We start from the raw sequence: 26,069 nt of genomic DNA on the forward strand, positions 1-26,069 counted from the left end.
AAGCAATATTGCGAAATCTCAAGTCCCTGTGTAATTTGATCTCCTTTACACGATTCTCTACAAATACAGATAACGGTTTTGTGTTTTTTATCCAGTGCAGTACACATTGAGAGTCAGTCCAAAGAAATTTCTCTTCAATACTCAACTTCATTTCATGCTCAACAAAACTAACAGCTCTCACTCCAATTAATACTGCTAGCAGCTCCAAACGTGGTATGGTAAACTTTTTAAGTTTAGCCTTTGATTTATATTTTTCTTTTCCAGTAGGAACAAGACGCATCTTCGCAAAGACAAGATTTGTCTTTGCAGTTGTACCATCACAAGTTCTTAGATAAATGGTCATAGCATAACATGTAGAGGCATCGCAAAACACCAGCAACTGATTAACCCCTTTACTCTGGTTTTCCACAAGTCTTTTGATGCTCAAATTGGAAACAGAGATCAACATCTTTAGTATTTGATTCCACTCCCTAACAAGATCACTAGACAATGGTTCATCCCATGACTTAGAAAGTTTCCATAATGTCTGCAAAAATACCTTTCCATGAAAGGTCACTGGTGTCACAAGTCCAAGTGGATCAAATATTTTAGCCCCAATATTAAGAACATCCCTCTTTGTTACAACGCCATCCATCATCACTCTGTCCACTCCTGGAATATGTAGTAAATCATCTTTTACATCCTACAAAAGACCAAGTACTTTTACTTTGCCATCAGCTGAAGAAACTCTCATCAGCTGAAAGAGATTCCAAACATTCTACTGCATTTGAGTTCTACTCACACAAGTTCATGGAGGCTTTCCTAAAAATTTTTTTGCTTCCTGATAAATACTGAAAGTCTGCTCTACAGAATCAGTTCCAATAAGTACATTATCAACATAGATATTACTCATAATATCCAGAGCAAGAGGTGTACCTTCTTTCAGTAGATGATGTTTAAGTGTAGCACCAAGCAAAAATGGACTACATATCAGCCCAAAGGGGACTCTACAAAATCGATACACAGCAATATTGTCATCACTTACATCAGACTTGTTAATATCTTTCAACCACAGGAATCGGGTGACATCTCGCTCATCTTCCTGAACTCCTATTTGGAGAAATGCTTTTTCCAGATCAGCAAGGATGACAATTGAATGTAGCCGAAATCGTATCAGAAGCCCAACCAGATCAGGTAATATCACTGGACCACGAAATAAACAATCGTTCAGACTACTTACAAATCTTTGAGACTTAGCTGACGCATCATAGACAACATGAACTTTGGTTGTGGCCTTAGCTGGTGTAAGTACAGGGTGATGAGGCAAATAATGCTTTCTAGTACCACTTAATACAGAATTGTCTATCCTTTCAATGATACCCCTGTCTAGTTGTTGACAAATTATGTCATCATACTTTCGAAGAAGTACTTGGTCAGATTGAAGACGCTTGACCAATGATTTCATTCTCCTCAAAGCAAGAAGATAGTTATCAGGTAAACATACATTAGATTCTTTCCATCGCCATTTAATTTGATACCTTCCATTCACTCTCACAAAACTTGTGTAATGCTAGATCGTCATCACTTTCTATCATAGGGTCCACAATTTCAATGATTTAAAGGGACCACAACTTATCCACAGGTTCAAATGTTCCAGATAAACAATGTGAAGTTGCTCCAGGCAACATAAAATTAACTGTAGATACAAACAATGTGCTGATTGGCAAATCATGGTCACCTCCTGGACATTTGCCCGTAACTATGTATCCAAACTTTGAGGGCAACATAAACATCCCAGAAGACAAAACTATTTGTCACCCCCAAAAATTTCCCAAAAAAAATCTGAGCCAATCAGCACATCTATAGTTGTTGTTTCCATTACATTAGGAATAGAATCAGCAAGCTGGTCAGGTGAGATCAATCTTAAAAACTCAAGATCCTTCTGTAACAGTGGTCCTCTTTGAATGCACCCAGTGATCTGTTGAAGCATATTGGCAGACAGTGTCATAAAAGAACCATCATTGACCTTTACCTTAAATGTAACAACATATGTGTCAACATTCTTAGCTTTTTGTGCTCCAAATGTAGAAACTGAAAGATTTTCTTTATGCTTTGAGTGTAGCTTTAATTTTTGTGCAAATTTGGTGGTCATGAAAGATCTTTGGCTTGCACTGTCCAATAGCACTCTAGCATTAATCAAAGTCTGCCCATCAGAAGTTTGGATGGGGACAATTGCTGTTTGTAGCAGTACTCTTTCATTCGATGCTAACATTGTATGAGTGACATGAGAGCCAACTGTTTGTTCAGTAGGACTAGACTCATCATGTAAACTGTTCTTTGCAGAAGGTAAACTTGAACTATCAGCAACATCTGAAGCCCTATTATGCTCAGTAACACAAAACATGTTTGCTCCTTCTGGAAATTTATCAGGGCATAAACAACAGTTGTGGTAACCTTTCTTCCCACAATGATCACAAGCTTTCTTCTGTGAAATAGGACAACTTTTGACAACATGTACAGGTTTCAAGCAAATAAAACATCTCCCATCAGAACTCAACTTCTGCTTTCTTTCTGATAAATTCTTATACCTATCACACTGATCATTATAGTGGTCACCCTTACAGAAAATGCAGGGACGCATTACTATTCGAACACTCTTACTATCACTGATACTACTGAACACCTCTGCAGGGATATTATTGGTTGGATGGTAACCCTTTACATTTGTGACCTGATGGACTGGTTTGTCCAAACAACTTTTAGAATTAATGGCATACCGGTGAACATTCTCCTGGATTCTGACAAATTGAAAAATTGCTGATCGCAACATTTTCATATCCCAAACATCAGTAGGTTTCTTTGTTTCTTCTAATTTCATAACAACTTCAGTTGGAAATTTATAAAGCACTAATTGTATTAGCATTCTCTGGTTATTTATGCTCTCACCTTGAGCCTCCAACTGCCGTAGTGTCATTTCCACACAATCATAAGTTTCTTGTATCTCTGTAAACTTATTACATGACCTTGGTAAACTTTGTAATTTCGCATATAGTGATTCAACTATCACCTCTTTTCTACCAAATCTTTCCTTCAATAAAGCAATTGCAGTGTCATAATTTTTGTTGTCAATCGACAAACCGGAAATAGCTGTTGCTGCAGTACCCTTCAAAACACTTTTTAGGTAATTGAACTTTGATACTTTGGGCAAGTTCTGCTCATCTACCGATGTCTTAAACATGTCCCAAAATTCAGGCCATTGCTGTACATTTCCATCAAAACAAGGAAGCTGCAATTTTGGCAGATTGACCTTAATGTTAGTGTCTTGACCTATGTTGCTAACCTTTGCTTGACTTGAGAGATTGTTCTGGGTCTCTAAAAATTGATTCTGCTGTTCAATTTTTCTTTCAATACGTTTAAGCCTACTCTTAGCGACTTACAACCTCACTAGCATTTATTAACACCTCAACATATCCTTCAGTGCCTCCAGCAACTCGTGTCTGTTCCTTTTCTTCTGTATCCTTGGCTTCTCCATGCATTTCCCTCAACAGCGAGACCCAATCGTGGTTGCATCTTTCCAAAATAGAAATATTAGTGGAAAAACGGTTGATTAATTCCTGTACATTTATCTCTTCTTCTTCAACTTCTTTGTCGTTAATAGGTGCCGAAAGAAGCTTTTCAACATCCCAAGTGTATCTTAAAAGCCGCGCCTTCGATGGACCAATCAGCTTGCGTATTGGGCCAGACATCTCTGGCGACCCTGCTCACTGTGCCAAATCTTTGTCACGAAGAAGAGACAAACAACGAGCAACCAACTACTAACATTATTTTACTCTCAAGTAATTTTCATATAAAACTAGTGGTACATAATTATAGCAACCATACAATTACGTATTATAATAATGACATCATAATTAACAATAAATTAGTCAGTGTTCTCTTCATGACACACGGTGTGGCTCGCCGGCTTCTTGGGCCGCACGACACACTACCATGTGTCTTGATTACTGGTAAATATCCAGCTAAATATTCAACGATTTTTCGATCGCCAGTAAATTATTTTGTCACCGAAACGTAAGCAAACATCTGTAACTGTGCTCCCATTTATGGTGACGAAACAAGAATATGTGCACTCTCTATGAGCAGGTGAACACAATGATGTCCAAGATTTATCTATTGAAGTATAAATTCACTGACCAGAGAAGTGATAAAAACTTGCACAATTTTCTGGAACTTGCCCATTGTTTTTAAACTCATTTTATTAATATTATTGTGCGTAGATCTACAGTTTTTTAAATTCGGTCACTTATACAGTACCATCATACTGTATGATAAATGATATTCAACATTCATAAAAATATTAGTGCATATGACTTTGGGTGAATCAACATGCAACTAATGCAGTGTAGTAGTTGCATAATTATGTGCATACATACATATGTATGTACATAATTTTTCTTTAAATACGTATGTGTAAGTGTAAGATTTGTGATAATCAGCACTATATTTAACAATCTGCCTTATAATAAATATTCAGCCATAACCATTGACATCAACCTAACAGAACGTATTGAAATACTTCAATAATGATCTATAAAATCATTTAATATAGATCCAAAGTTGATGAACAAGTAGCTACTGCATGTATACAGCTAATGTCAGTATACATGCAACAAGACCTCTTTTGTACAAACCTTCTGTGGATATGATTCTATGAGATCTACTACTTTATAATGAAAATGTCTTCTGGCTAAATCTGCTGGTGTTGAATGATCCTGTATAGTGATATATTATAAGTATGTAATAATATATGTGTTGAAGTGCACAACAGCAAATTTTACATAATATTTTGCACATTTGAGATTTATTTATTTATATTTAATAAGGCTTTACAAGGTATGTAGAACACCTGGTCTTACAGCCTGATTAAAGATATCATAAGCAGGGGTGGATTTAGGATTTATAAAGGGGGGGGCTAACTCAAGGTACTAATCTCTTTGGTGGAGGTGTGTGAAATACACCTCCCAGCATGGAACTAAAGGATCTGGGGACATGCCCCCCAGGAAAAGTTTGGAAAATGGATGCTAAAACACTTCAATTTGGAGGCATTTCCACATATAATGCATATTTCTGCCTGCATAGATATTTTAGTATTATTATACCACATTTAGATTATAGGTATGGCTCTCTGCAGCATTTGTTAATGGAAAGGCTTGGGTAGGTTCAGACAACCAAGCACATGATGCACCATTTCACAATTGCACAAAATAGGTGTATGTTACAATAATAATGTTGAAAGTGGAAAATTTTGAAATTTGAATGATACAAGATTGAATATGAGAGCATTTTCACAGGAAATTGTGTAAGTAAGTATTGCCATAAATAATAACTACACAATTAGATGAATCAAGCCTTTTAAACAGACCAATACACTTCATCATGCGTAGGTGCAGAGAGATATGGATAAATCATAGCAGAACCAACTATTATATGTGACCCAGTCTGGGAAAATCGGTATTATCGCCCATGTCAGCAGATTCGATTTTTCACCCAGAACACAAAGCTACATGAATAAACTATCTAATTTCACAATCAAAATCAGCCAGACTTGAGTGGTCTGGTTTTAATGGCTGCTTTTCCCAAGCCCAGTGGCGATCTGTACACGCGGTGTGGGGCCTTAATGGAGCTGTGGTTAGCCTGGGGATGGCTGTACTTAAATATTTTCTTTTTCTTGTTTTTTTACTAATTTCATTAGCACATTTTTACAATAACAGTCATAAAACACAATAATACTTTACCTGATCACACTGAAAATTAGCAGTAAAGATTAGCATCAATTTTCATATAAAATTTGATGGAGCCAAGACTGATTTTACTTGTGAAATTTTTGCCAAAGCTACAGGGTAAACCGCTGGAAGAATTACTTTAAAATTGATATACAGATAGGTTAATAATAATAATAATTATACAACCAAGTAAAAATATAATACGAAATGCGGTTAAAATTACATCATTAATAATGAATGAATGAACAAATAAATAAATAAATAATAAATAATGTTTGAGGAAACTACAAGGCCTAAGGCTTTGCACTCACAGGGAATAGAATCCATGTTTAATGAAGAGATAATCGTATAATGGGTGAATTTTTCCATGGAGGTGATAGAAACAGTAGAACAATTCTATTTAATGCCGATCAATACAGCACGTGATATACCCACTACCAGTCGAGCAGATTCAAATGGCTAATTAGATGAGCGAACTATTGTTCAATTGTGTTTGAAAGTGTTGCCAGCTGGCACACAAAGTCTCAAGTCACCATGCCAGCTGCCAGTGGATGCGCTCCGTGTATTTATGGCTGCAGGACACCTGAATAGGTTTGATGTACAAGGACAGGTATGTTTGTTTGTATTGTAATGTGCATATGTCTTGTATTTTTTCTGGCTAGCTAGGCTCTGGTTGGTTTGGTTATCTGTTTGTACTAATGTATTGTAAGAGTGTGGTATGTTTTAAATGTTTTCTTGTATTGTTGTACATTTTGCCTTTACCTAGCTTACTAGGCTCTGGCTGGCTTGGCTGTCTTCCTTTACTGGTTCATCTGGCTTGCATACTCCTACAGTATTGTGCATCTCCTGTAGGTTGTGTATGCATATAGTATGTACCCCATCACTGTGCCATTGCCATACCATTGATGAATCATATTTAGCTACCAGTGACCTCTAGTTGATGTTAATACTGTGCTGCATAGTGGCTGCATAGCTAAGTAACTTTTATTTTCGGTGATGTTGCTAATAATCAAGCAATACTGCAATGATGTATAGCTTTCTCCTATATGTTTTGTATGCATCACTAGGGGGTTGTCGCGTTAGTGTATGTACTTGGTTGTATGTGACACGGTCCTAGTGATAATAATAATAATAATAGAAGAGCCTTACAGGGGACAAAGATAGTGTAGTGGCATGCAACAATAAACAGATGTGGTTGGAAGTTCAACCCTCCTCCAGCGAGTACACTTGAGTCTAGGCTTGTGGGAATTATGCTCAAAATTTTCATCATTATTCTATTCCGAAATTCTTTTAAAAACTTATCATTATGCTTTTTATTATTCCCAAAAATACTCATTATTCCCAAAATTATTCCAAATTTTTGTAACTTTTTCTTCATTTTAGTAATTAAATTGTACAGCAAGACTTTGAAACAATAAAAAGTACTAAATTCAGCTGTGTCAATTCATCAGAAAAGCTTTTTTTGCTAGCAAGATGCTTAGTTACTAGTAGTATGAGTAATAAATTATTCCGCACCGATCGTTCTATTAGAGTAAGTGACTGCTCTATTAGAGTATCTCGATCTTAATTTATTTTTATGCCAATTATGCTCTAAAACTGCATCAAAATGCTGGAATAATGCATTATTCTATTACCCCATCATTATTCCCGAAATTATTCAGGCATAATTCCCGCATCCCTACTTGAGTCTATTAAGCTCCAAAATTTGTCTATTATGCTTTCTGGCTTTTTGTCTATTAAGTTTGCTTTAATGCTTTTCAGAAATGTATTATGCTTTTTTGTGCGTTTTTCGAATGTGCAGAAAATTAATCAGATGACAAATTAATATGACTGTTCAAAGAAGTATTACATCAACTGCAACATACCAATACCAATAATAGAAATTACTTCAAAAGGGGATGTGCTAAGTTATTAGGCATATTAGAGCAGGCGCATATAGCCCCCTGAAGCTATAGGCATTTATTGTCTGTATACTACTGAATATCTTATTAGTTTTGTATGTAAATAGGTGTATAATAATTATGTTAATTTATCTTTGTTAAAGTAGTGATTGGTATTCAATGACAGCAATTGCTCAGTGCAATATATAACTGAAATTTTGGGAAAACTTTCCAAATTGCACATACATTATTAGGCCACCCACCACTAAATCACTGATTCTTGCCAAGTCAGGCCCTTCACAAGGCCTGAAACCACCATTCAAGCTCTCTATACCACCCAGAAAAGACACATGTTAAAACCAGCCTTGAGCAGTTTCAATAGTAGTGAAGGTCAAAACTACTAGTACTTATCAACTGGTGGTGTTAGTTTGATTGTCTGATGTGCAATTTGTAACGGTTCTGTACAATCTGGTCACATAATACTCTGCAACTAAAATGTAGCACCATGCTATGAATGTATTAGCCTTCTGGAAAGAAACGCTTCAAGGATTCTCATTCTCTCTGCTCCATGCAATGACTGTTCTATTAGAGTGTTTGACTGCTCTATGAGCATATCTCAATCTTTTTGAAATATTCCCTGGCCTCAGCAGTCCTAGAGAGACTTTACTATTTCGTTATTAACACATTCACTAGATATCAGACTCAACACTAACTTTATCTCACATCATCAGAGCTTCCATCAATATTGTATTGATTCCATTACTCAAAGTCTTTACGATAAACGTTTAGTCATCAGATATGTTAGATAATACAAAATTTAACACCTGGTGTTTGGATAACTGAATAGTAAGTATACTCCTGAAGTTAGACCACTCTAATAAAACTGAACTACTTTAAATAAAGAAATCACTTCTAGTTGACATAAATTGTTTGGATACTTTGTGTCCAGATAATAGAGGTTATTTTATTACCACTACCACATGTATCCTTTTATTACTACTACGAGCATAAACTAATTGACTTTACTGTACTTGTTTTAAATGTGTTGTATTGAGATCAAAACGGACAAAGTTTGGCAAGTACAGTAGAGTTAGAACAAATATAGTACATCACACCTGTTAGTAGGCCTGAGCCTACTACGCTTTTGAAGTTATGCTTTTAAGCAATGCAGGCCTGAGCCTATTACGCTTTGAAGTTATGCTTTTAAGCAATGCTCCAACATTTTCCCCTATTATGCTCCAATTATGCCCAGTTGTGTCCAATTATGTTCCAAATATGCTCATATAAAATTGTGTACTAAGTGATTTTAGAAGAGGAGGCATGAAGAAGTCATTTGGAACCCTATCTTTGCACCTTGTTAACAAAACTATTTGTTTACATGGAAACAATCAATATCCTATTAGTTTTAAGGCTGGATCTAGTATTAGACCAGTACAAAGCCTGCAGCTGCAACAAATGGCCCATTAAAATGCCACAGGAAACAAATTGTATTCTCAACCTGGGATTAAGCAAAATGACTGAAAACGTTATTATCAAGGAGTTTTATTAAAGTTTTGCATTTCCAATGCACACAGTTCTGTAGTATCATGTACAAGGATCATCCTGATGTGTATTCTTTCTTTATCGAAAGTGTATACTGTATTGCCTTGAATTATGACAGGTCTTGTATAAATGCCTGGTCCCATTTAGTCGGCTGGGGTATACAGCATCATAACAAAAATAAATGCTGGGTCATGAATAAATTCCGGGTCTCAAATAAACGTCTAGTGCAGTCATTATTTTTAACAATTCCAGGCAGTGTTATAAACGATGAAGTGAAGAACATTTTATAGAGTTCCTTTTAAGCTTGAATCTGTGAAATATGCTGAGGGAAATGGAAACATCAAGGAGAATCCATGAGAATATATACAACATCAAGGTATGAAGTTGACTCATGAATGCTGATCAGGTATATAAACGCTGGTCTTGTATAGTCACTGGTCCCATTTAGTAGCCGGGGTATAAAGTTGCTTGAAAGAAATAAATTCCCAGGCCAACTATATGGTAACAAAAGTTATCGAATGATCAGTTTTAATTGGTTACAGGTGGACACAAAATTATTGAAATCCCTCGGTATACACATAAAGTAACTAATTATCCTTGCACTGTTGATCAAATCTAATACTCTGATATTCTAATAATTTTATGTCCACCTGTAACCAATTAAAATTTCACCATTCGATTATTTTGTTATACACCTCCAATAAAGAAATGATACACATCAGGATGATCCTAGTACATGATACTACAGAACTGTGTGCATTGGAAATGCAAAACTTTAATAAAACCCCTTGAAAACAGTATTTTTGATCCTTGATTGGCCTACTACTGGTATAGGCGCTTTTCGTATAAAAGTATTTGAACATGTTTGTGAAAATGGTGGGGTGGACAAGTCTAGTTTAAGGCTGATGCTTATTACTAACTAACACTACGTGTACTGGTATGTATTTCATCGTACAGTGTATTCGCTCTAGTTTATTCAAGTTCACAAATCCAGTTTCTCGTATCAAACTATTGTACTTGTCAAACTTCTAGCTAATACACATCAGTACACCCACTATGAATAGGCTAAACCTTATATTCCATAGTGGTACGTTTATTACTCACCAGTAAGCAAAACATACTCTTATATTATACACTCAGAACTGTGTACGGTATAAGGGGTGCAGAGCATGGATAGATTAGGTGGCACTTAGAAGCTTCTAATCCAGTTTGGAGTGTCTATCAAGACACACGGTAGTGTGTCGTGCGGCCCAAGAAGCCGGCGCGCCACACCGTGAGTATATTTACAGGAAGAAAGTAAACGCGATTTTCACACCTTTGTAGCTCCGTGATTCCTTATCCTATTAAAACCAAAGTTGCTACAGAAATGCCGGCGAGGTAGGGGAGTCCACATACCAAATTTGAAGAAAATCGCTCTAGCCATTTCCGAGATACGAGCGGCCAAAGTTTGGGTTTTTTTCTTCGTTTTTTTCTTCTTCTTCTTTTCGCACACTTTGCAAAATCCGCAATAAAACACGAATGCGTGCTTGGATCGGGCTGAAATTTGGCACACTTAAAGGGCTCATTAAGGCGAATCTCAGTACCACGTTTGGTAGGAATCCAATGAACATTCACGGAGTTATGACCGATTATTGGCATAAAATAAGGTCGAAGGTCTGTCACGCCCACAGAGTAAACCGCTTGAAGGAATGAGCTGAAAATTACTATGTAGATGGAGTAACTATCGTAGGAGTGCCTTTTTGTGGTTTGAAAGGAATCCAGTTAAAGGCCATCGAGATATGACACAAAACCCAACCTATGTCACAATTACGCGATCGACTTTTATGAATAAAAAAACTATTAGTTTTCACGCCTACCAGGCAAACCGCTTAGAACAGTGAGCTGAAAATCGGTGTGTAGCTGGAATAATTATCATAGAAAGTCCGTGCAGTAGTACAGAAGAATCGGATTACAAACCACTGAGTTATGATTCCAAAGCCAACTACGTGTAGCATATGCGAGATCGAGATACTCTAATAGAACAGTCACCCTAATAAAGCATTCAGCTACGTTTATAACTTACTCCATTATAGAATTATATGGCATTGCAAGTTATTCTGTAGGGAGTTTAGCTACAAACAGTTAATCTTATAGACAATTCAGCTACAAGCAAGTCATCCTGTAGAGAGTTCAGCTACAAATATGTTGCTGTAGAGATTCAGAACATTATAAGTCACACTGAAGAGAATTCAAGTCACCTTGTAGAGAGTTCAGCTACAACAAGTCACTCTGTAGAGAATTCAGCTACAAACAAGTCACTGCATAAAGGGTTCAGCTACAAAAAAGCTACCTAGTAGAGAGTTCATCTAGATCAGCTACAAACAAGTTACTTTATGCAATGTTCAGCTACAAGTAAGTCACCCTGTAGAGAGTTCAGCTACAAAGAAGTCACTCTGTAGTACAAACAAGTCACCGTGGAGAGAGTTCAGCAACCAATCAAAAAACCACCATGTAAAAGAGTTCAGCTATACAAACAAGATACAACTCTATAGAGAGATCAGGTAGAAACTTAACAGATCACACTGTAGAGAGTTCAGCTAGAAACAAGTCATCCAGACTGAGTAGAGAGATCAACTAGAAAACATCACCTTGTAGAGAGTTCAAATCACCCTGCAGATAGTTCAGCTACAAACAAATCACCCTATAGAGAGATCAGCTAGAAGAAGTCACCTTGTAAAGAGTTTAGCTACAAAGAAACTACCATGTAGAGAATTCAACTATGAACAGATCATCCTGTCGAGAGTTCAGCTAGAAACAAGTCATCCTGTAGAGAGTTCAGCTAGAAGAAGTCACATTGTAGAGAATTCAGCTACAAAGAAACTACCATGTAGAGAGTTCAGCTGCAAACAAATCACCCTGTAGAAAGTTCAGCTATGAACAGATCACCCTGTTGAGAGTTCAGTTAGAAACAAGTCATCCTGTAGAGAGATCACCTAGAAGTATCACCTTGTAGAGAGTTCAACTACAAACAAATCACCTGTAGAGAGTTCAGCTACAAACAAATCACCCTGTAGAGAGATCAGCTAGAAGAAGTCACCTTGTAGAGAGTTCAGCTAGAAACAAGTCACCCTGTAGAGAGATCAGCTAGAAACAAGTCACCCTGCAGAGAGTTCAGCTAGAAGAAGTCACATTGTAGAGAGTTCAGCTACAAAGAAACTACCATGTAGAGAGTTCAGCTGCAAATAAATCACCCTGTAGAGAATTCAGCTACAAACAAATCACCCTGTAGAAAGATCAGCTAGAAGAAGTTACCTTGTAGAGAGTTCAGCTACAAAGAAACCACCATGTAGAGAGTTCAGCTACAAACAAATCACCTGTAGAGAGTTCAACTAGAAACAAGTCACTCTGTAGAGAGATCAGCTAGAAACAAGTCACCCTGTAGAGAGTTCAGCAAGAATTGTATAGAGTTCAGCTACAATGAAACTCTCATGTAGAGAGTTCAGCTGCAAACAAATCACCCTGTAGAGAACTCAGCTATGTACAAACAAATATGCCCTGTAAAATATCAGCTAGAAGAAGTTACCTTGTAGAGAGTTCAGCTACAAAGAAACCACCATGTAGAGAGTTCAGATGCAAACAAATCACCCAGTAGAAAGTTCAGCTATGAACAGATAACCCTGTTGAGAGTTCAGTTAGAAACAAGTCATCCTGTAGAGAGATCACCTAGAAGTATCACCTTGTAGAGAGTTCAGCTATACAAACAAGTCATCCTGTAGAGAGATCAATGCAGCTAGAAGAAGTTACCTTGTAGAGAGTTCAGCTACAAAGAAACTACCATGTAGAGAGTTCAGCTGCAAACAAATCACCCAGTAGAAAGTTCAGCTATGGACAGATCACCCTGTTGAGAGTTCAGTTAGAAACAAGTCATCCTGTAGAGAGATCACCTAGAAGTATCACCTTGTAGAGAGTTCAGCTACAAACAAATCACCTGTAGGGATTTCAGCTACAAACAAATCACCCTGTAGAGAGTTCAATTACAAAGAAATCATCATGTAGAGAGTTCAGCTGCAAACAAATCATCCTGTAGAGAGTTCAGCTATGAAAAGATCACCCTGTAGAGAGTTCAGCTATAAGAAGTCACCTTTTAGAGAGTTCAGCTACAAATTAAAGCAACCACCATGTAGAGAGTTCAGCTGCAAACAAATCACCCTGTAGAGAATTCAGCTACAAACAAATCTCCCTGTAGAGAGACCAGCTAGAAACAAGTCACCCTGTAGACAGATCAGCTAGAAGAAGTCACCTTGTAGAGAGTTCAGCTGCAAACAAATCACCCTTTAGAGAGTTCAACTACAAACAGATAGCCCTGCAGAGAGTTCAGCTAGAGTCAAGTCGCCCTGTAGAGAGAATCCTGTAAAGAGCTCATCTACATACAAGCAGATCACCCTGTAGAGAGTTCAGCTACATTTCAAGTCACCCAGTAGAGAGATCAGCTGCAAATTACCCTGTGGGGATTAATTGACATGTAATAAATATATGCAAGAGTTCATAATATAATGAACTCTTGATATATGCATTATATATATAATTTGTACATTTACTGATAAAATCAGAATGAGTTAAAGTATTTATAAAATCTGCTTCATCGTTTTCTTTTTCCTGTGGTAAAGAAAAATATATAGGTTAAAAAGTCCCAAAGTTGGCCATAGGCCGGCTTTGGGGTATACAAATACAAAAAGAAGTGAAATCTAATCAAAAACAGCCAAGCTGTAAAAAAAGGAGTGCGGCCCTTGAAAAGGCTATAGTGAAAAAAGATGTGAAATCCAAGGTGGCGGCCAAGAAATGGCTGTGAAGGTAGGTTAATGGTAAAAATTTTAATAACGACAATTCCGGTGAATTTTGTGCCAATTGACCAAGCGGCACCAAATTCACCTGAATTGTCGTTATTAAAATTTTTACCATTAACCTACCATCACAGCCATTTCTTGGCCGCCACCTTGGATTTCACATCTTTTTTCACCATAGCCTTTTCAAGGGCCGCACTCCTTTTTTTACAGCTTGGCTGTTTTTGATTAGATTATCTATGCTGGAACTTTGAAAAGTCACTGGGAATCTAGGCTGGATATTGTAAAGCTCAGTGATTCTGTTGCTGCTACACTGTGTGCATCTCGTAGATACGCAAGATGATCATTAAAGTGTGTAGTACAGCTGATCACCTGATCCAGTCATGGTTTCCATGGTAATTGTAATGAATTGCCACAATTGTAATGTATACCTAGCACACACACCTTGCAGTTATTAATATTGTACACTAGTAGCTAGTAATACACAACTTCTCAGTGGCGTAACTATGTGCGAACACTTTCAAATATAACTAACAGAAGGAGGCCATGCTATTATTTAATAGTTATACCACGGCTGCGAGGGATTTTGCTGATATATACACCCAAAGCCCAATGGCTGCAGGCCCGAGGGCTGCGGGTGTACATGTCAGCAAAATCCCAAGCAGCCGTGGTATAAGTGATCACTTGGGGCGCACTCACCTAATAGGTGAAAGAACTAACGAGAACTCATCCTGTTTGTTTTATACAGTAGCATCTGAAAATCGATCGTGATTTTAAAAGCGTGGGCTAATAGCCATCAAAACGTTAAAATGTCATTAATACATTACTATGATTCAACACGCTATGTTAGAAAACTTGCGATTGTGGAATTGAGTTTATATTGTTATCATTTTGTACTAAGTTAAGCCAACTAATTTCGCTATTGGGACAGTAAGTAAGTTATTATATTAAGTTAAGTACCTAGGACTGTACGTTACTAACCTATTTCAGCGTAACAGTAGTAGTTTTTCCATTCTGTGGTCTGTTCAAAGGCTGATATGCGGTGGGTAGCAATACGCATCCATAATCACCCAAACAATTATTTTGTGCCTTCATTATCCTTTACTAACAACCAACTAGTCCATCTGAGTGAATATACTCAGCTTAGCAACCACTACAAAATCGAGTCCCACAATGCAAAGCTCTATGTTGCTCAATATAACGAGCCAAAGTGTATCGTTTCTTTGAACTGGCTGGGCATCAAAGTCATTGGCAAACCGCTTTCCCATGATATTGCCCGGGCAATATGTGAGTTAAACACCGAGCAAGACCTTTGAACGCCCACGCTAAAGTGGTATATAATGTCATGAAATCCTAAAGTGCTAGTTATAATATAACTGCTGAATTGCATGGTTGAGACTAAAAGACTGCATCTCCATTGTTCACTTTGTGAACAGTCTCACTCCTAAGAAAGATCCAAGGTTGGAGCCTCTGTTAAAACAAGGCCAAAATTCTGTCACGCTCACAGGTGAACCTCTTGAAGGAGTGAGCTGAAAATCGCTGTGTAGACAGAGTAACCATTTAGGGGTGCCTTTTTGTGGTTTGAAAGGAATCGAGATAAAAACTATGGAGATATGACAGAAAACTTAACCTGTATTACAATTACATGATTGAGTTTCACCAGTGAACAAAAAAAACTATTAGTTTTCATGCCCCACTAAGAACAGTGAACTGAAAACCAGCATGTAGATGGAACCACCCCAAAAACACCTTCGCTGTAAAAAAGGCGCGCCCAAGAAACTACAAGTACCTGGAACCCAATGTAAAAAAACAAAAAGAAAAAACAGCTCAGTTGAAGTGAAAAGTAACTGGTAACTTAAAGAGCTGATATCTGAAGCGGCCAAGAATACAATTACTAAAGTTTAATCCATGCAAGAACACCTTGGCTATAATACAGGTGTGTACATGAAAGTAACTGGCAACTGAAATGGCTGATATCTGAAGTGGCCAAGAATGAATGGTTATATACAACTAATTCAAAAATTTAACACTGAACCTTTATAATTCAGCTGTGTTCTATATTCACTCTTGCTGCATCGTAAAGTAATTTCTTTTAACTCTAATTGGCTGGTAATTTGGCCGCCTTTTTTAATAGTCAGTATAATAGAGCAAAAAAAGGAGGCCAAATTACCAGCCAATTAGAGTTAAAAGAAATTACTTTACGATGCAGCAAGAGCGAATATAGAACACAGCTGAATTATAAAGGTTCAGTGTTAAATTTTTGAATTAGTTGTATATGACCATTCATTCTTGGCCACTTCAGATATCAGCCATTTCAGTTGCCAGTTACTTTCATGTACACACCTGTATTATAGCCAAGGTGTTCTTGCGTGGATTAAACTTTAGTAATTGTATTCTTGGCCGCTTCAGATATCAGCTCTTTAAGTTACCAGTTACTTTTCACTTCAGCTGAGCTTTTTTTTATTTTTATTTTTTTACATTGGGTTCCAGGTACTTGTAGTTTCTTGGGCGCGCCTTTTTTACAGCGAAGGTGTTTTTGGGGTGGATATCACTCATTTTTGTCAGTGATAGACTCTACATTTGGTTTAAAAGGTAATTTTTCTGGAAATGAGCAATTAACATTAATGCAGAATATTATCTTGGAGAGTCAGTAAAATCCATACATAATAATGATTGTTTCATAACACCGTAAATTCGGAAGTATGAATTTACGGTGTAGTATGACTGTTCTATTAGAGTAAAATAATCTTTACTGCCTGCATGTGACGAATATATCTCATATCTGTGCATGTTAAATGCTTCAGACACCTAATTAAACTTGCAAGTGCCTAACTAGTTCACAGTTGCTACACAGCTATAAATACATTTGCAATTGTAATCATCATAATCATTTATCATGTTATAACCATTTTTTAATATTTTGGTCACAACTTCAGGATTAGAGCAGCAGAGAAAGGAATAGAGGACTCAACCATCAAGACTTGCATATGGGAGATGGAACAGTATTGCAATGGACAATGCCAGTACTAACCCCTAAAGGGCGTTGCAGTACAGTATAGATGCAAGACCAGAGCCTCGATCGTCACCTTTTGACTGTGGTCACAACTTCAGGATTGGAGCAGCAGAGAAAGGAATGGAGGACTCAATCATCAAGACTCTGGGAGATGGAATAGTATTGCCATGGACAATGCCAGCACTAACCCCTCAAGGATGTCACAGTGCAGTATCGATACAACCACTCCAACCAGTGCATAAGACTAGAGCCTTGATCATCGCTTTTTGACTGAAATTTTTATACTTGAAGCAATTAAAGCAAAAAAGTTGTAGTACTTATACTTTCCTGAGGGAGCATGTCCCCAGAGTCCCAGACTCCCTTGCCTGTTCAGCAGAATAATAGGATTGAGCCTTACTACCACTTTCACCTTTATTCTTGGCCCAGATGTACATATCAGCAACATAATACAGTAGTTGTAGATAAGGCTAGTTAATGCCCCTAGCTATAGGTAGAGCTATAGGGGTGGGAATTTTTCCCTACTATCACACTATCACAGTAGTTCTTCTCGCAGTTCTTTGCCAGGCCATCATCAACTGCTGTCAAAACATTAGTCTCGTCCCCCAGACCCTTCCTCAAGCATGCTTATCACACAAAAATAACTTAGTTTAGCAGTGCACAAACAATTATTGACAGCTTATACTATATTAAAGTATACTTACCGCATTGTTGAACCATGTATACCACCAGAATCCACCGGATTGACAACTAACACGTGATCTATTTAGGGGAAATCTCGTGGAAAGTCCCTAATTACCTTAAGCGGACACTCATGATACGTGGTTTTAAATTTAATGGTTTAAGAATGTAACTGGATGGTGAGGCATACTTTAATCGGCTCGACTTTAATGAGAAACTCGAGCCCCTCGTGAGAAACTACATCGCTTGAGCAATGCTTGAAGAAGTAAGAGTCAAGAATACTGAGCCGGTACTCTATGACATATGCCGGTCTTGAATGCTAACGAAACGAGGAGTGAAGTTTGTGCAACGTGTCATATCGCCACACACTGATTCACCATGTTTGTGCGATAGGGTTTTTGACCTTTCCACCAGATGTTGAAAGGAAATTCATTCCACCACATGTTGAAAGGAAATTCATTCCAACTTGTGAAGTTATTGATATACTCATTGTTGGGGTCCACGGGGACATCGATGATCATTTACCAGTCAGCTGTAAGTAATGTCACAACAGAAGGAAAGGAACCATTTCCATACCCCTATGGCATACTGATTTTCCAGGTCAGTTTATGTACACTCAACCACAGAAATGTAGAACTTTGGTTGCAGGTGGAAAATAAACACCCTTTTACTAGAGATTCACCCAGCTGGGATAAAATGTTGAAGTGAATGTCATTAGTACCAACTTGTTCATCAGGTATTGGACAATTCCAAGTGTCCAGATTATGCAGTTGTCCTCATGTTCAAGTTTACATGTTTAGGCAAGTTCCACAACATCCTATAATCTATTACTATATCAGTGTGGAATAATGCTTATATAATATTTTTCATATTCCAGGCTTTAGGTGTATTGTATTTAACACCTGCTTGTTGGTTTTTGCAGGCCATCTGGTCATACTGGTTTATCCACTAGCAGTTGAATGTGATCATGGTACATATGTAAGTTGAGACCATGCAAGAACAAAGATACAGGTGTCATGAATTTCAGGTCAGTTACCGTTCAGAGGAATTGTATTATTGCAATTGTTCTTTTTGTAGTTATCAATTATCACTGCCCAGTTTGTGATAGCATACTTTTGTTTGACTAATGACCAAATGTTCTGGTTTACATGCTTACCCAACAGTTATGTTACTCACTTAACCTGCATATGGGATATATATATATTTTAGTTCATTTTGATTATCCATCCTTTATTGGTATAGCCTGGCATATTGATTTTTTGCACATTCTCTTTTTAATTCAGTACCTGCTGGATTGTTTCATCAGATATCAAAACAGGTGTCTTTGGTGTTGCGACCGATGTTCCAGGTCAGTTTGCATGTGTGTTTAATTTAATAAGGTTGACTTCAGTGCCTGCATGCTTATTCTTTTACAGGTCTCGGTATCGAGTGTCATGAATTTCAGGTCAGTTGACGTACAGAAGAATTGTATTATTGCAATTGTTGTTTTTGTAGTTATCAATTATCACTGTATACTAGCGATGTGAATTTGCAGGTCAGTCTACTCAGATGTATCTGGCATAGTGCTGATGGGTTCAAACAAATATCCAGTGTAGACTGTAGTGGCATCAAGGGTGTTAATTTCCAGGTCAGTTTACATGTTGTGATGTTAGTGAATTTTTCCTAGTACCCAGATGTTAAGTGTATTGTATTTAATGCCCACCTGTTATGTTTTTAAATTACGGTATATCAGTGTAGACAGTGCAACAGTAAGCCTTCTGTGTTGTAGTAACTATTTGTTTCATAATTATGCTGTTGTCCTGGAATGGCACAATTTTTGGGCAACCAGTGTGAAGTCCAGTGGTACAAACATTGTATTATGACCAAGTTGTGATAGCGTACTTTTGTTTGACTAATGTCCTAATGTTCAGGTTTGACATGCTTACCCAACAGTTATGTTATTCATTCACTTAGCCTGGGATATAATTTTTGTTCATTTTGAGTATACATGCTATTATTAATACAGCCCGACATATTGATTTTTTGAACATTCTCTTTTAATTCAGTGCCTGCTGGATTGTGTCATCAGATATCGAAACAAGTGTTTTTGGTGTTGCAACTGATGTTCCAGGTCAGTTGCATGAGTGTTTAATTTCAGGTTAACTTCAGTGCCTGCTTATTCTTTTACAGGTCTCAGTATCGTCATGCTGACATACAAGAAATCATCACTATTGTTGGAACTATTTTTAGTCAAGTCTTGATGTGATGTTGATTAACGTTGTTACACATTGTTGTATGTTTACCATATGGCAAGAAATTTTCATGGCCATCATGAAATTTGAATATTGTGTAAGTTGTGTGGAACAACCCCAACTCATACATGGTCACTGGCAAACCACGAATCACATTCGAGACACAACACCACGAACCACATCCGAGCAATCCATTACAAAATTTTGTTGCACCATTTGTGTGTGCATAATACTTAATGAAAGCCACAACACAAGCTACATGGTACACACTACATAGAGGTGGTAACCCCTAAAGGCTTGTTACCTTTTGTATTCACCTTATCGGCCTTTGTGGTTAATCTATTAAAAATTACATGTAAATAGAGAATTGAAGAGTATGCTTAAAGCACCTTCGCTAGTGATTTTGTTCTTCACACCATAAGACAACTGGCGATTTATAAACGCTCGCATGGGGTGTGTCACTAAATCGAATTTAATAAGATTTCTGCTTAAAACGCCATCCCTAGGGAACTTACGGTTCAGCACGCTGTCACTACTTGTTTATCAGGCATTAGAGTTTGTGTCCACGTCGTGTCTTTAAAAGTTATTGTAGGGAATAGAGGTTTGATTGAAGAAAATATGCGTATAGGCAAACCAGGATTGGATAATGTCAGTGCTAGATGGACTATACAAACACGGCTATGTTGACTGGTATAACGTGACAGTAGTTTTAACATAAGGTAGAGAAATAAAGTGAAAAACGCCTATTTTTTATTTTGCGATGGTTACTTTTTTATTTTAGCGAGGTCGCAAGAAAACTATGATGATAACGACTCCTAAAGATTTTTTATCACGTAATGCAATACAAATCTATTGAGAGATGTTGCGTAATCTAGGACTAATATTGTGAAACCGGCCCTACACGTAAATAACTCACAGTAGTGGCAGCGCATCTTTTAATTGGGCGTGCGCTTTGTAGTTTCTTGGCCGCGCGACTCACTACCGTGAGTCTTGATCATCATCATAGAAAGACCTTGCAGTAGTATAGAAGAGTCAGAGTAAAATCTACTGAGTTATAAAATAAAATCCAACTAAATGTAGTAAGTGCTCGACCAAGATACTCTAATAGTACAGTCACCCTATTAGACTGTTCAGCTACGTAACAATTCACTGTATAGAGTTCAGTTAAACAGCAAGTCACCCAGTGGAGGGTTCAGCTAAAACAAGTTACCCAGTACAGAGTTCAGCTACAAAAAAGTTACACAGTAGAGAGCTACAAACAAGTCATCCTGACCCTGTGGAGTATTCAGCTACAAAAAGCCACTCTCTATAGAGAGATCAGCTACAAGCAAATTACCCTGTGGAGTTCAGCTACAAAAAATTCACCCTGCAGAGAGTTCAATAGTCATTCAGCAGAGAATTAAGCTACAGTACAAACAAGTCACCTGTAGAGAGTTCAGCTACAAACAGGTTACACAATAGAGAGTTCAGCTACAAACAAGTCAGTCTGCAGAGAGTTCAGTTACAAACTAATCACCCATAGAGATTTCAGCTACAAACAAATCTCCCTCTAGATCTAGAGAGTTCAGCTACACACACTGTAGAGAATTCATCTAAAAACAAATCACTCTGTGGAAAGTTCAGCTACAAACAAGTCATCTTGTGGAGAAGTTAGCTACAAACAAGCCATCATGTAGAGGGATCAGCGACAAACAAACCACCCTGTGAAGGGTTACACTACAAACAATCACCCTGTATGAAGTTCAGTTATATACAAACAAATCGCCCTCCAGAGAGTTTTTTTTCATCTACAAAAACTCACCCAGTAGAACATTCAGCTACAAACAAGTTACCTTTAGGGAGTTCCGCTACAAACAAACTACCCAGTAGAGAGCTCAGCTACCAACTAGTCATCCCAACTACAAACATCCTGTGGAGAATCAGTTACAAACAAATCACCTTGTAGATTATTCAGCTACAAGCTAGTCACCCGGTAGAGAATTCAGCTACAAACAAGTAACCCAGTAGAGAGTTCAACTATTTTTGTAACTAAGTTATGTATGTAGTGGTTTAAACTAACTATAATAATATAACTAGTTACACAGTAATAACAAGGATTAATTAACTGTTGAAAATTGTAACAAGTTGGATAGTTATACTGTTGGCCTGTTTAGAAGAGTTAACTATATAAAAATTTGTACAACTTAAAAATAACTAATCCTTTGCATATCATTTCTCCTTCCTGCAGCAAAGAAAAATGACAGGTAAAAAAGGTCCCAAAGCTGGCCTATGGACTGCTTTGGAGTACACAAATACAAAACTTAATAAATAAACTAATATCTATTTGGTTCCACATGGGGTAGTTTGAGATAATAAGTCACTCTCTAGAGTTCCTTGGATACATATACATGAAATTGACAAGTAGAAAACATCCTGACCGCCTGGCAGACTCCTGTAAGCGTTTGAGTGTTAATCGGATGTCTACAGGTTCGAGGCTGCCTAGGTCCAGTCGTGGATTTTTTTCTCCTTTCCCAACCTTTTCAAACACACTTTCTGTAACAACTTTGGATAGGCTGTAGGACCAGGTGTCCTACAGACCTTCAGCACTTATGCTGTAAAATCTTAATAAATAAAATGAATAAAAATAAAAAAAAGAAGTGATCCAAGTTGTAACAAAGAGTGCTGCTCTCAAAAAGGCATGGTGAGAAATCCAAGTTGGCAGCCAGGAAATGACTGTGATAATAGGAAAATTGGAAAAAAATTATAATAATGACAATACAGGTAAATTTATTGCCAAGTCCACTCACTTGGATTTTGCATCCTTTTCACCATGGCTTTTTGGGAGCTGCACCCTTTTTTTACAGCTGGCTGTTTTCATACCATAATATGGAGTTTAACTAGTTAAACTAGGTTAATGTTGCAGTCGAGCATGCGTGAGTGTATTGATAGTGACTAACCTGAAGCTCCACTATGACTGGTGGGAAGAATGAGCAGGTGCACACATGAGAGGATTGGAGAATAACATTGTGCATGCATTACAAAAAAGGTGTGTGGAGAGGTGTTAGAATGCATGGTGCTGCATGGCGTAGTGAATCTTGTCGTTTTGTTAATATACTGCCTAAAGGACGCTGCAAGAGGGGCTTTACAGCAAAAAATGAAACAGTCATGGAACTATACCGGAAGTTCAATGCTGCCAATTTAATACAGTCATCATTTCATCGATATGCCACCAAAAGGATGTACAAGAGGGGTGTCACAGAACAGTCAAGGAACTAGATCAGATATTATTGCCAGTAGATTAATCAATATGCTGCTTAAGACCTAAAAGATGTCAAGAAGAGATGATGCAGTAAGGCGTTAAGCCGGAGATAACAGAAAAGTCAGGGAACTTAACAGAAGTTACTGCTAATACAGGAACTAACGGAGGCTATTAAACAGCTCTCCTAACGTGGAATGACGTCCCCACAATCCTCCAAGAGGTTACGTGGTGGCCCCATCTAAACCTATGTATCGGTGATGCCAAGCAAGTTCTAATTACTATATATTTGTCTTCGTTGTTCGTAGGTGACTCTCCTTCCATAGATGCTGTTGGGACCTTACTATTAGGGACACTCCTTGGTCTCAGGGTCTGCAGTGCCCCAGCGTGGACTGCTGGGTGAATGTGCGCACTGCTGTAGTGCCTTAACACATGCCTCCTTAGCATACAAACTGCAATAATCTGACAAAGGGTAATTTGCAACAAGCAATCAGTATTGACTGGTAACAAAGAGCGCTCACCTGGGCAGATTAAGGTACTGCCCTCACACCCTCCCCTAAAGGAATGAAAATGTTGATACATACTAATATGGGTGTGTGTTGTGTGTGTGTATATTATATAGTGCATGTTAGATGTTAGTAGTTTCATTTGTAGTCATTCTGGTACATGTATCAAGACACACGGTAGTGTGTCGTGCGGCCCAAGAAGCCGGCTCGTAACACCCGTGAGTATATTGACAGGAAGAAAGAAAACGCAATTTTCGCACCTCTGTAGCTCTGTGCTGCCTTGATGAAACAAGACGAGTTTTGCTGTGGACACTCCCTCCACCTTCAGCACTCCACATTCCACATTTGAGCGAAATCGCTTCAAGCGTTCCCGAGATATGCGACTTCAAAAATTGGCTTAGTTTCTTCGTTTTTTTTTTTTCTTCTTATTTTTCTTCCTCTTTTCGCACACTTACAAAAACTGCTATAAAACGCGAACGCCATATCCGATCGCCTTGAAATTTGGCACACAGAAGGGAGGTATAAAGGCGCATCTCTGTACCAACTTTGGCTGGAATACGATAAACAGGCAAAGAGTTATGAGCGATTATTGACGAAAAATAACACCAATGTGTTGTCACGCCTACAGGGTAAACCGCGTATGGGAAGAAGCTGAAAATCCGTGGGTGAATAGGTTAACTATTGAACCTCAAACCTTTGGTGGTTTGAAAGAAATCGAGCTAAAAACCAGGAAGATACAACGAAAAAACCAACAGTGTGTAACAATTCCGCAATCGAGATTAGCTAATAAAAAACGACTGCTTGCCACGCCTACCAGGTAAACCGCTTGGGGTAATACTTTGCAACTCGCTGTACAGATGGAGTTATCATCTTAGAAAGGCTCTTCAATGGTGTAGAAGAATCGGACTTAAAGCCACGGAATTATAACACGAAATCCAACTTGGTGTAGCAAGTGCGAGATCGAGATACTCTAATAGAGCAGTCATCCTAATAGAGCAGTCATCCTAATAGAGCAGTCACCCGAAGAGAATTCAAGAGATCAGCTAGAAACAAGTAACCTGTATAGAGATCAGCTACAAACAAGTCACCCTGTAGAGAGATCAGCCACAAACAATTCACCCTGTAGAGAGATCAGCTAGAAGAAGTTACCTTGTCGGGAATTCATGCAACTATAGAAAGAGATAATTCAGCTAGAAGAAATCACCTTGTAGAGTTCAGCTACATAGAAACCACAATGTAGAGAGTTCAGCTACAAACAAATCACCCTGTAGAGAGATCAGCTAGAAGAAGTTAACTTGTAGAGAGTTCAGCTACAAAGAAACCATCATGTAGAGAGTTCAGCTGCAAACGAATCACCTGTAGAGAGTTCAGCTACAAAGAAATCTCCCTGTAGAGAGATCAGCTAGGAGAAGTTTCCTTGTAGAGAGTTCAGTTACAAAGAAACCACCATGTAGAGAATTCGTTTACAAACTAGTGACCCTGTAGAGACATCAGCTAGAAGAAGTTACCTTGTAAAGAGTTCAGCTACATAGAACAATCTGTAAAGAGCTCAGCTGCAAACAAATCACCTGTACAGAATTCAGCTACAATTAAGTTACCCTATAGAAAGATCAGCCAGAAGAAGTTACCTTGCAGAGAGTTCAGTTACAAAGAAACCACCATGTAGAGAATTCATTTACAAACTAGTGACCCTGTAGAGACATCAGCTAGAAGAAGTTACCTTGTAAAGAGTTCAGCTAAATAGAACAATCTGTAAAGAGCTCAGCTGCAAACAAATCACCTGTACAGAATTCAGCTACAATTAAGTCACCCTATAGAAAGATCAGCCAGAAGAAGTTACCTTGTAGAGAGTTCAGTTACAAAGAAACCACCATGTAGAGAATTCATTTACAAACTAGTGACCCTGTAGAGACATCAGCTAGAAGAAGTTATCTTGTAAAGAGTTCAGCTACATAGAACAATCAGTAAAGAGCTCAGCTGCAAACAAATCACCTGTACAGAATTCAGCTACAAACAAATCACCCTGTAGAGAGATCAGCTAGAAGAAGTTACCTTGTTGATAGTTCAGCTACAAACAAATCACCCTGTAGAGAGATCAGCTAGAAGAAGTTACCTTGTAGAGAGTTCAGCTACAAAGAAACCATCATGTGGAGAGTTCAGCTGCAAACAAATCACCTGTAGAGAATTCAGCTACAAACAAATCTCCCCGTTGAGAGATCAGCTAGGAGAAGTTTCCTTGTAGAGAGTTCAGTTACAAAGAAACCACCATGTAGAGAATTTGTTTACAAACTAGTGACCCTGTAGAGACATCAGCTAGAAGAAGTTACCTTGTAAAGAGTTCAGCTACAAAGAAACCATTCTGTAAAGAGCTCAGCTGCACAAAAAATCACCTTTACAGAATT

At 37.9% G+C, this 26,069-nt stretch overlaps 1 protein-coding gene across 1 annotated transcript in view; it reads right to left on the reverse strand.

Annotated features, from left to right (window-relative positions):
• LOC136257819 (uncharacterized) overlaps positions 1 to 26,069 on the reverse strand; it is a 202,803-nt gene that overhangs the window by 51,545 nt on the left and 125,189 nt on the right. The window contains exon 7 of the mRNA XM_066051122.1: positions 4,671 to 4,751. Coding sequence (XP_065907194.1) covers positions 4,671 to 4,751 — 81 coding nt within the window. The remainder of the gene's footprint in view (positions 1 to 4,670; positions 4,752 to 26,069) is intronic.

Source organism: Dysidea avara, chromosome 6, assembly GCF_963678975.1.
Source record: "Dysidea avara chromosome 6, odDysAvar1.4, whole genome shotgun sequence".
Classification (NCBI taxonomy): Eukaryota; Metazoa; Porifera; class Demospongiae; order Dictyoceratida; family Dysideidae; genus Dysidea; species Dysidea avara.